Source organism: Monopterus albus, unplaced genomic scaffold, assembly GCF_001952655.1.
Source record: "Monopterus albus unplaced genomic scaffold, M_albus_1.0 scaffold10.1, whole genome shotgun sequence".
In the NCBI taxonomy this organism is placed as follows: Eukaryota; Metazoa; Chordata; class Actinopteri; order Synbranchiformes; family Synbranchidae; genus Monopterus; species Monopterus albus.
This window is the reverse complement of record NW_018127890.1, coordinates 2,341,004-2,353,534: the sequence shown is the minus strand read 5'-3', so window position 1 is coordinate 2,353,534 and position 12,531 is coordinate 2,341,004. Positions and strand designations below refer to the sequence as shown.

Genomic DNA, 12,531 nt, shown 5'->3' with positions numbered 1-12,531 from the left:
TGGCTTAATAAGATTAAATAGTCCACTTGTTTGAGAGTATCACTGAATAGAGACTAGAATTGGCTGGTATTTTACATGCGAGAGTTACTTACTAAACAGTAATTACATGTGCGTAATTCACAGTAACTCATAGTACTCCATAAAATATCTACTTGTGTTCTTTTCAGGATACAACACAAGTCAGATTTATTTAAGTCAAGTTACTTTAAACTTGGTTGAGATGTCAAAGATTTTTAGCAAAGCATCAAATTGGAATAGAATCATTTTCTTTACATTTGTGGTTAAACAAACCACTGCATGTCTACATGAAAGGATACTATTAAAGTGCATGAAGTTTAGAAGGGAACGTGTCACCGTTTGTGTGTAGTCAGAACTCACCAGGACACAACACACTTTTGTGCTGGGCTTAACTCATCTTCAGGGGGAGAAATGCTTCAGAAGATGGCATACAAGTTAAAGAGGGTAAAGCTTTGTGCTTTTGCCTGGAAATAAAGACCACAGGAAATGTGATATTGATGCTTTCAGATGCATTTGTGAGCTGAGCGCCTCTCTGTACGCCCACATGCATCTTGCATAGGTTTATGTAGCTGTGTTTAAAAAAATACAACAGGCTGTCAGCTGTACGTGCAATTGCACGTACAGCTGACAGCTGTAAAGTAAAAGTAAAATAAATTTACAGTAAAGTAAATTTGCAGAAGTTGTTTTACAAAATGTAATAAATAATTGTATTCCTTTTTTTGGTACTGCGTATGTTTAGCTTTAATATCAAAAATCATACAAAGTTTTATTTTTATACAGAAAAAATGTTTAGTGTATGTACTCATTAGTTTAGTTTTTTGCAAATTTACTGCAAGTATTCTACTTTCATGAATCTATAATGGTTAGAATACATAATAGCATCTGCTTATCAGGTGAAACTCTATTTGGTGAAACATTTAAAAGTAGCTTGATACAATAAAATTATTTAGAAAAGAGCTGTGAGCACATAAATGGGAATAACCTCTCCAACAGAGTGACATCAGGAAATAACTGAATACTAATACACATGCTGTCAGGCAAGAAAATCATCCGAGCAGCAGTGCATTAAAGCTTTAGAGTGCATTGGCCTCTGTCCTGCTTACCCAGTAAAGATCAACCTGGGGAGAGTCAACAGAGATGCAGACACATCCCGTTTATGGACGGATTTACTGTTCCTTTATTCCAGACACAGGTTCACTTTAACCTGAAATACTCAGAACTGCACTGTGATTTAAATAATGCATTCATTAGAGCAGAAGTGTGTAATGTGGGTACTGAATATGTACAAGAAGCACAACTGTTTATTCACGTTCCAAGTCAGAGTTACAATTAACAAAGTGTCTATTTTAAATGCATGTTCAGGATTACACACAACTCTTTGACTGGCCATATAAAATCAGTTGAGCACTTTATTAGGTACACCTACCTTGAAGTAAGTGAGTGTAATCAAACAGTTCTGCAATAAATCCTCCTTCATCAAGATGAGAGCGTTCTGATGTTGTGCTGTGCTGCATGATATAGAGAGGTTTTTCTGTGATTTAGCTTATAGCCTCATTCTTAGTAAATGGGGTGAATAACATAACAGAAACACCTGTCAGTACACCAGTAGCACATCAACTCCTCTCTGAAACAGTGTGAACATAAACTGAACATTATTACCTTCACAAGGGTGGATGTATTGCAGGACTGCCGGATTAGACTGACTCAGTTTTAGTTATACCTAATAAACTGTTATCTGAGTGTAGATCAGTCCATCAAACATTATTTTACCTTTGGTCAAAATGTAAGCATGTGTGTCCCAGTATGAAAAACACCCACTGAGTCCCACCAAGTGCAACACACTGTGCAAAATTGCCTTCTGAGCACAGAATAAACATGAGAAGAACAAGAACAAGTGAATAAGAAGCCCCCAACTGAAATTCACAGAATCAGTGTTTATGTTGAAAATAAATACAGGTATTGAAACCTTGGGACTGGCAACACAAATAACATCTTTCCAGTGACACTAAATTCAGGGTGCACCATCCTAACCTAACTGATCCAAAAAGCCATGCTCACCAGTCTAGTTCACAAACCCAGCTTGGCTGATTAGAAATTAAACCCTGTGCACTGACTGTCTTGAGGGATCTGAAAATAAAAGGTGCATTATGTCATTGTACTTCCCAGTCCTAGCTTGGACTGGGACATCACAAAGAGGTGGAGCTGAGGGACCAGCGCAATGTGATGTAATCTAATGGTTGGAGGAGAAGAGAATGGACCGGTGGCTGTGCAAGGTCAGAAGGTTTGTTTAAATGCAATCTGAAATGTTTTGACATGTCTATTTGCAAAAGCAACTTGAAATAAGACAAGATCAATGACATTAAACATTTATGAATTGGTGGTAAAATGTTCCTTACGCATTGTAGGCGCGTTATTTTAACTTCCAGGCAACAAAATGTGACTGGTTTCAAAACACCTTCAAAAACAATCAACTTTAGGCTTTTAACTGTGCAAGTCTTTGATAAACTGCTCATTGAGTGTCTCTGAGGAACAGTCTGTTTGTGTGCGCGCGCGCGTGTGCCCCGTGTTGTGTATGCTGACGTCACTATGGAACTGCCTTGTCACGCGGGGTTAGTAAAAGTTGGGATAGGAACTCCGGAGAGAGAAACAGACCGGGGGAGAGACAGGGAGAAGGGACGATTCGTCGGCGTTATAACAAACATTACACACCGTATAAGAGAGGCACTTTTTTGTTGTTGAGTAGGTCGGGAGATCGAAAAAATTACCAAGAGAAGGAGAGGCAGGAACGGACGACTTTGCCTGAAGTTGAAGCCAGAATTTGCTAGTTAACTACCGGAGGAAGCGGAGCCACCTACCCGTGTTTTGGCGAATTTGTCAACCGACGGGGAAACACGGGTTCTCCTGAAGCAGTCCGGTCAGATGAAAAGTTAAAGCTCGTCGTTGTGACAGTCGGTAAATGTGACATTCTGGGAGAGCATACATTGCTCCAGCGGTCGACAGTCGAGTGGCGGGGTAAAACCCGAGCTGTCAAACCCGATGACTACTGCAAACTGCCCCGGGAATGAGGAGCTGGACTTCAGACTGATCTTCGGAGAGGATGGGCAGCAGCAGCAGCCGTTAGGCCCCGCAGGTCAGTGTGTTTCCCACTGCCCAGTGGCACGGTTCATGCTGTTTGTACAGGTAGTAAACTTGACGCACACTGTTCGGTAACTTAGCCGCTGTTTCCTTAAGTTATCCCCGCAGCTTTCGACCACACCGGCTCGTCACGGTACGCTCTGCAAAGGAGGAACGGACCGCAACAATTTGTTTCAGTTTTCTGGGGAAATTCATATATTAAAATATCACGCATCCTTTTTTTTTCCCGCTCAGCTAATGTCCTCAATACCAGCTGTCATTAGCTTGGCATGCTAGCAAGTTAGCACATTGCGGAGTTACTTTAGTCACTGTAAATCAAATTTAAACTTGTAAACGTGTCCTAAAGTTTTTGCAGAATTAGCCTGTCAACGTGTAACTGTGTGGCGGGACTACAGCAGTGTTATAGTGGCTGATGGTTGATAAAAAGTCAGTGAAGCATGGCTGAGAGAGGGACCAGTTTGACTGCCACTGAGTAGCACATGCTAATGTTGTCAAAACTCTTATTCACTTAATTTTCAAAAAGTAAAAAAAAAAAAAAAGTCCTGTTGTAAATACTGTTGTATTGTGGACTGTGTTCTTCCGCTGTGTTTGGCTGATATTTAATATTTTCAAGTATATTTTGAGTAAGACAACACATAGATTTACCAAATCGTATGAGATATTAGTTTTTGTCATTTGGAAAATATAAATGTCATCTATGGATGTGAGAGCTGACAGTTATGCACAGCTACAATGAAAACATATTGGCCCAGGCTGTCTGAGCACAAGGTTGAGCTTAGCTTGCTTAAGAAATTCAAACTGAAACAACTCCCACAAAGGTAAAATTTTATAGACTATTGTAATAATAAACATACAATTAAAATGATGACTTTTTAAACATCTAATTATCAGTGTGGGTGTCACCATGGTGGACCCAAACCCGAACCTTAAAGCGGTTAGGTGTCCTACTGTGATGTACGTTTACAAGTTTACTTATCAGGCTCAAATATGACTCCTTAATTGGCCTGATATCTGGGATTAAAACATTTTGAAATAGTGTCTATCTGCTGTAGTACAAGTACACTTAGGTCTGCTAGATAGCAAGACATGCTGTCAGTTTTGTTCTTTAACTGACTTTGAAATTTAGAAGAATTAAATATGTTAAAGATATGACGTCATTCATAATAATAATAATAATAATATTAATAATTCACGATTGTATGGCTTGTATGGCTGCTAAATGAAACATGAGTTCCCTGTGTTATAGGACACACTGTAGACAAAGAGCCATATATATAATTGTCATTTAATTTTTATGATGATTTACTCATGCAGTATTGAGAAACTTTATTCAAAAACCTGCCAAATGACTGATACATAAGGCATTGTCTCTCACCTTCAGGATATGTCTTGTGTAATGTGCTTTTCCACAACCATGGAAAACTATCTTAGAAACCACAGCAGAGAAGAAGTGAATATTACAGATCATATAAAACCTGGGTTTACTGATTAATGGTTAATAACAAACAATCTAGAATAACTTGTTAGAATAACAATATAAACCATTGTAAGTGAACAGCACAAGCTAGAGAATTGAATATGATTACAATGTTTTCATTAGACAGATATTTTGGATCAAACTGTGGGCATGCATCATCACAAACTGTCAAAATCCCCAAGGATTCAAAATATACATATTTAAGAATGAATTACAGGAAAATGTGTTTAAAATTATGCACAGAACATTGCAAAATATTGTCTGTGATATAAAATGTTTTACTCTTAAGTGTATTATAAACTGAGTGAGGTGATGGAACAGGCAGGTACACAATGTCATGTTTCACTTAAAGAGAAAACAACACCCTGCTAAAATAACTTGTAGGGATGCTTCACACTCTGGTCAGTTAACTGTTTGGTGCAAAAATCCCTTCAAAGTGTGTTGCAGGTGCCAAGATTAAAAATAAATTATTCTCTAAATGAAGGTTTAGAGGTGCATAAGTGTATGTTTTCATTTTGGCCACACTAAGCGTTAAGCAAATGCAATATGGGTAAAGCTGATGTCGGACATGACTAACTGAATCAGATTTCAGTTCGTTGATATTTTCTTGTCACTTGAGGACATAGAATGAGAGATTTCAAGGATTCATCTGCTGTGGAAAAGTGCACGAAGCACATATTTACTCATGTTGAGTAGAGAGACTTTGTGCTCATGTCTTAATAATAGAACTATAATAATAATTAATAAATCAGGACTGGTCCTCATAATGCAGGGATGTTTGCACTAAACATCACAACTGTAGACAAACAGGTAGACTTGGAAGCGGCTCCAGTAGCCATATAAGTAATCAGTTTTCTCATATAACAAAAAAGTATTACTCATGTGAATGATAGAAGCTGCTGTCTTTTTGGGTTTGGGTTTTTAATTCAGTTAAAATTTAGGAATATATGTGTGAATGAGTCTTTAGGTGCTTCACTTGTTCAATGAGAAAGGAAATTAAAAAAAAAAACTCAAAAAATTACGAATGTGTGGCATTTGGTCTGTTCTTCCTTGCTAAGTTCAGCCTCTTCATTTGTTTATGTCAAAAACCAGTGAATTCACCGACTGTGTTCTTTTTGTAAAACTCTGGCAAAGCAGTCACTCAAGGAAGGGTTGGTTTGTGCAATCTTAATTTTTCCTTTGATTAAGTTTGATTTGGAGAAGGAATGAGGGGAAAAACTGCTGCTGGAAAAAGCACAGGAATAAAAGCATCACTGTGCACTTGGTTTGAATCTGGTCTGGACTGTATGACTTGGCCCAAAAGGGGGCACCTGTCCAAATTAATAACTGGACTATAATACAGGATCACACAGTTGCACGCTCCTGAGTCGGTCTCCTTGACTGAGGGTGAAGCTCAAGTCAGGGCTTGTTTTTGGACAGGTTTCTGCTGGGCAGAGATTGTTATCAGTTAAACAGCTTCAGACTTTTAAGTTAAGTGCTATGAAAAGGGGAGGTCTCAATATAAAAATGAAATGGCAGTGCTACCTTTCTGTTAGCAAATGCACCAGTTACCACAATGCATTTAACCTTCTAAAAGGTGTTCTTATGGGAGCTGGTTGCTCTTGTTTCTGACAAATCTGTACATCTTTTTCTTTTTTTTTTTTTTTTGAATATTCTCAGTGGAGCTGTCTAGTGATTTGCTCACCGTTACCGTCAGCCCAGTTATCTTGATGTCTTTAAGCATTTGAATATATGACGGTGATTTAAAAAATCTGCGTAATGGTGTGGTACAGTATAACGCCCTGCTCTGTCTTTTTTTTTGTCCTCTTCATCTCTCTGAGTGTTTTCATGTTACTCAGGAAACAGCCACCTCTTTGAGGTGAAATATTCCACTGTTCTATTCAGAGGCACTGGGCAAAGTTAGTGTAAGGGTTTTCCCCTGATTATGTACAGTGCTGAATAGAAGAACTAGCCCTCTCTGAATCATATTAACTAGAAAGTGAGGTCCCAATTCACAGAAAACAATCTGAGGGAAGGACAAAGAAAACTATTAAAGGTGCATTAACTAAGATTTTGCACATTATCTGATAAACCCAGTGACAGTGGGACAGGACATGGTGTCTCCCCCACCCCCCATGACCCTCGGCTGCTTACAGCCCTCCTGTTGTTATTCCAGCTTCTCTACCCTGTGTTGTCAAAGTACGATCTGTAAATTTGCCCCGACTGCCGCCTAGCCGAGGCTAGAAGAAGGGTTTTTCCTACTGCCATTATTCATGTCAAGCACCCAGCCATGGAGGAGCTCAATGAGTGAGAAAATTTTAAAAAGAGGTGGCATCTTTTGCATAGAGAGAGTGTGACAAAGAAATAGCAACAACCAGGGTTAACAGCGGTTTGGCTGTTTGACATGGAGAGGGTTAAAAGCAGCCAGAGGACTCAGACTGGGTTCAGACATAACATTCTTGTTTCTGGATGTGATACCATCTAAAGCTAACTTGTTTGGTTTGGTATCATTAGTGAGCTAGCATGGTCATTAGCAGTAACCAGAGTGTTCTACAGGATCTACACCTTTACTGTTAGTCAGTTAATGCTAGCTTCAGACTTGAGGCTGTATTTTGTACAGTTTGCCACAACTAGGCATCTGTAGTTTCTGTTGTTGCTACGAAACAGGATGTGATGGGAGGAGCAAAGCGCGGTTAGGAGTGACTTATGGTGTGAGTTTTTTGAGCCTCACTGGACTCTCTAGGCTGAAAAGAAATTAGGTACGGTAGCTTAAAAATGACAGCTAAACAACGTTATGTGTTGACACAACAAAAACTGGCAGCTTTAAATTTAGTAAAAATCATCACTAAAAGCCTCTTCTAGAGATATTCTACTTCTTAAGGTAACTTGCATAATTTATTTGGTTTCAGCTGGCCAACATTATGGAAACAGAAAGTTGTCAGAAAGAAACAGTTCACGTTTGGTCAGCTCAGTTAAATTTGAATACAGAACATGTGTTTGGATTTTGACTGTTTACATGGCAGCGGCTAAAGTATTGTTGTAAAATGCTGCGGACACTCATTCTGGTCAACTTTTTTGAGTGTGCACTAGAGCTGTACCGTCAAATTGGTAACGCAATATTTTCAGCCCATTTAAATTTAGATGTATGGGTTACTGCCGGGTAATAGTTCACTACAGGAATGTCAAACTATACATTTCAACAAGAAAAGGCCTGCTTTGAACATTTCAAGTCACTTTTTAATAATAATTAAGGCCTTTTTGCCAAAATATTTGTTTTATACGTTTAAAAAATGACAGACTTTTTTTAGTATTAGGCTCAAAAATTGTATTTGTTTTGTACTGCCTGATAGCTTGAACCTGCTGTGAGTGGATGTGGTATTTTGTGACAAAAGAAGAAATTGATGATGCACATCAGTGGAAAACTTAAACAAGTAAAGTCAACTGATTTTCATCAGTTGTTTGTGTGAGCTGTAGTGGTGAGAAGCTGCAGTTTGGTTTTTTTTTTTTAGCCTTTGTTCTTTGGCCACAAACAGCCAGTGGACGGGTTCCTTGACTTTTGTTTACTGTGACAACAACCGTGGATGACTGCTTAGACAAACTGATTGTCAGACTAAATCCACTTTGTTTTCTGCAGAACCTTTTATGACTGTAATCGGGATAGACCATAAGCTTTCACTCAAGTTTCAGCATTTTCAGATTGAGCGTGTTCGAGGTCCTTAAAGCGAAACAGCTTCTGTTCGTCTCAGTTAACATCTTTCCATTGACTTTGTTTTCATCCATACTACCCCTACATATTGTATTGTGTTGGTAAAATTTAATGGAGTTGCAGCAGAAAATGTAAGTCCAGGCAAGTCCGAATGTTTGTTCTTTGTTTTAAAAGGTCCTTCTTATGTAGACATTTTTCTCTACCTAATGTTTATGGAGATCAGTATGTGTTTTTGTTATTTCACACAAGTCCAAACAGCATATTCTCTGACTGACTTACCCCTGATAGTATTGAGCAGCACAGATCATCTGGCTTTTGAGATGCCCCCCTCTGAAACTTATACCAATAATATAATTTTAGTTGTACCCCTGATTAAAGACCTGTGGGTGATTCTGAAAACCATGGCGTTTTAAAAAAAATTGAATTACTGGTACATTTTTTGGGTGTTGTCACCTTTATTAAGTAGGCAGACAGGTGGGGGAAGACAGACAGGGAGACCTGCGGCACAGGCTGGCACTCAGACTTGATCACACCAGTGGTGTGTGCGTGCTGTGGCTGGTACATGGTGTGCCACACCATAAAGATTTGACTATCAGGGTGCCCACATCCATGGCATTGTTTCTTACTCTTTGTGCTTTTAAATGCCACTTTGCACTGCTTGGTGCACCATAAATGAAATCGTATTGACCAATATTCAGTCTTACAATGAAAAAAAAAAAAGCTGATAACAGGCTTGATTGTTACTTATGATAATTAATTGTTTAAGTTATTTATTGAGGGGAAAAAAATACAAAACATTTTCTGGTTTCTTTGCAAATTTTGAAGAAGCAACATGAAGATATCATTTTGGGAAATTGCAATGAGCACTTGACACTGTTTACTGTTGATTTACAAATGACAGACATTGATCAGTTGATTAATTGAAAAAATAAGTGAAAATAATGTGGAGTTGCAGCCATGTCCTCAGTGAACTCAGGTTGGGGGCAAAAGCTATAGATTGACATAGGAAGGAAACCCACGTGTTAAGAGGTATATAAGTCATGTTGTGAGCAGATGTCAGTACCAGACTTTTTCACTTTGTAGCTGACAACTGTCATTGTGAAACAACCGGCAGCATTAGAGATGTGTGCGTGTGTGATGGTTTCACTTGCTACAGTGTCCTCACACTTGCTTTCATCTCTAGCATCAGAAAGGGTAAGCCTGGTTGTGCATGCTAATTATAGAACATCTTTCCCTTTATTGTTTTTGAATCAAATTTCATATGTGAGGATAACACAATGCGTCTTACAGTGTATTGCAGCATGTATTTGGCTTAGCCATTAAAGCACCGCTTACCCTATTTGTTGGAGAGTGTCTGTTGTGAAGTGATTGTGTGAGGTAGAAATAGGCACCGGTGAGTACTGGGTTATGCAGGTCACGAGCAGTGGGCGAGGTGGTATGAGTCCGGGGGGCGGGCATAAGTGCCCTTTATGGGTGGCAGAGTAGTCGAACCACAGCGGATGTGTCTGGCTATTTGCCCAGACATGCCATGTGAGGTTCAGATGGCAGGGTGGAATGAAAGGACAGGGGGCACACTGCTACCTAGCTGCTGGGAAGGGGAACATGATCAGCATTTTTGTTCACATGCTCACCTTGTAAAGATCTTTCTTGCTTTCTATTTTCTTTCTATTCTATTTATGTGTACATTTTTTTCAGCGCCTTTTCTTGCCTCACATATTGAAAGAAGTTTTTCTGTGGTTTATTGGTTGCCGCCTTATCAGCGCAGAACATTGCAGACCTGCCACAGGACGGCTGAGCCTTCTTTCTCTCTCACTGCTTTCTCAGGATATGAAAGAGACCACCAGTGACATCAGAGAGACTGATCTGGGCTAATGAGTTTTCCAGATGCCAGCAGTCACAACAACCACTTAGTGACGAGACAGGTTTGATTCTGTACTGTTAATGTGTTGTGACATTTCTTGTACCTGTTGGATTGTCTTACGCTTAGATATGAGGATCTGTCAAGGTACATTTTCATCGAACTGAGAGCAGCAAGTGGAGATAACTGTGATGCCCTTGTCTTTGTTGTTGTCATTGCTCCACTTGTCTGAACCAGCATGATCCTCCCAGTCCTTGTCGTGGGAAAGACTGAAAGACTGAAATTACATCGCTCTCATGGTGGACTATTTTGAGCTCCCACAGAGAGTGGCAGAGGGCAGGCAGCAGGTTCTAGTGACTCGTTGATACTTGGAGTAGGAGATCTCCTCTTGTCTCAGCGCGTCTGTAGCCTTCGACCTTTCACTGCTCAAGCACTTTGCGATCTTAACGAGGAGAGGAGTGGAAGAATGCTGTGTGCCACATCACCAGGTGAGTGTGTGGGCACTCCCAGACTCTAGCCAGGTGTGTTTTTTGTGTTGGTGTGTTTATGTTTAGACTTTTGGCTTGAGTGATGAGAGCCACTGCTCAAACAGCCATCATCAATAATGTCAGAAATTTTATTAAACCTTCCTGAAAATAACAAAAAAACTTACTTTTTTCCACTGAAAATGCATTCAATGTACAAAGGTAAAATTCTCCAGTCTAAGATGAAACTATGTCCAACAATAAATTTTATATTTCATGTTGTACTCTGCACTTGACTTCCACATTGGTAATGTTCAAACAGCCGGTTTTCTGTTTATTTTAAATGTCTTTATCATATAAATTGTGAATCTTGTTGATGGTAGACATTCAGGATGTTGATAATTGTTGATATTCATAGGCATTATCCTTATAACAAACTTCACCTCAACTTATATATGAAAAAGATACAGGCAAAAAGGAAACAAAGGGAGAGAAAATGACATAAAAACAAACTTTGGGTCATATTTAAGGAAAAAAAATGTTTCAGTTGAAATGCTGTACGTGTTAGAACAAGGGATTTTACAGACCTAGAAGTACTATGTCCTGTAAAAATGTTAAAGACTGAGAGGTCAAAGCTCATGCATGTGATCCACTTGTGAGGCCAGATCACCATGTGGGTGCCCTCTAACCTTACTAAACTGAAGGGGTCCCAGCGCCCACTGTGCTGAATGAGACGTTTGTTTCCCGGGGCCAGGCATGTGTGGCATCTGTCTAGTTTAAATTTAGTGTAACTGAAGCTACCGCTGGCTGCGCTGTATCAACATGTCAGAGGCTGCATTACAGCACAGAGAAAACTGTTGAACTCCCGCACTCACTTGTAGTTCCACTTTTTCTTTCTTTCTGTGGTCCCCTTTTGCTCTGGTGTTCAGCTTGCTACAGCGATTAGGGTAGTTTGAGGTCCAGTTTATTTTAGGCTGCTCCTCCTCACAGTTGTATTTCAGTTATGGCATCTCTACCTATGTAGGTTTACTTGTCCCACTTCCATTGTGTATCCTATGGGGCATATTCTAATAACACTGATTGTTACAGTACCCGTTGTAGGAGGTGAATAATAATATGAGGTTTTTAATGAAGAAAATCTTTAAATGTTCACAAACAGGAACACGTTAGTAGTCATGTTTAAACGTGTGATGCACCAATCATACAGTAGGTTCGAGGAGTGATGGTACTCGTTCCACCTGGGACCCACGTGGTTGAGTGAACCATGCTACGTGGGTCATAATCAGACTGTGGACTAAGACCCAGACAGTTGGGCAAAAGAAGGCATTACACACCAACTGTGGATAGAGGTTTTATCAATACGACTTGCTGATCACTTAAGGTACATTAGGATAAAAAATTTTTTATGGATGTGTGTTTTTGTAGGGGATCTTGCTGTCTTCCTGTTTTCTCCTTGATAATTTCCTGCTCATTTTCTTATGTCGATTTGTATTGTCTGATTAGCAGCATGATAAACAGGAGCACGACTGGTATGAGGTTCTTACCCAAGAGCAGACGGATCTTTTCATTTTACCACTTCGTCATGGATGGGAAGTGGTTCTGCTCATACAACTGTATGAAAATGTGGAGATTAGAGATTATGTCTGTTCAACATATATTTACTTATTTCTAGCATTACATCTTTGATGACATTCCAGGAGCATAGCATAATAATCTGTATGATTTGCTTTGAACTTGATTGGAGGGTATTTTTTTGACAAATTGTTTGCAATTATCAGTTGTGTTTATGTACTGTAGTCTCACTACGGTCTCTAAGACCAGAGGTTTGTAAATGTCATCTCTTCTCTCTGCGTGTCTCTCTGCTCTGTAGTTCTCCCACACACTCTCGTCTCTC

General features: G+C 39.4%; 1 protein-coding gene across 2 annotated transcripts in view; it reads left to right on the top strand.

The window, feature by feature from the left end:
* The first annotated feature begins 1,824 nt into the window (after positions 1 to 1,824).
* The window catches only part of nfatc3a (nuclear factor of activated T cells 3a), a 61,604-nt gene continuing 50,897 nt past the window's right edge, over positions 1,825 to 12,531 (top strand). Inside the window, exons 1-3 of one of the 2 annotated variants that reach the window (XM_020589933.1) lie at positions 3,063 to 3,148; positions 10,140 to 10,237; positions 10,411 to 10,661. In XM_020589933.1, the coding sequence (XP_020445589.1) occupies positions 10,640 to 10,661 (22 nt within the window). In that variant the 5' untranslated portion in view covers positions 3,063 to 3,148; positions 10,140 to 10,237; positions 10,411 to 10,639. Of the gene's footprint in view, positions 3,149 to 10,139; positions 10,238 to 10,410; positions 10,662 to 12,531 lie in introns of both variants that reach the window. The other variant, XM_020589932.1, reaches the window with a different exon arrangement.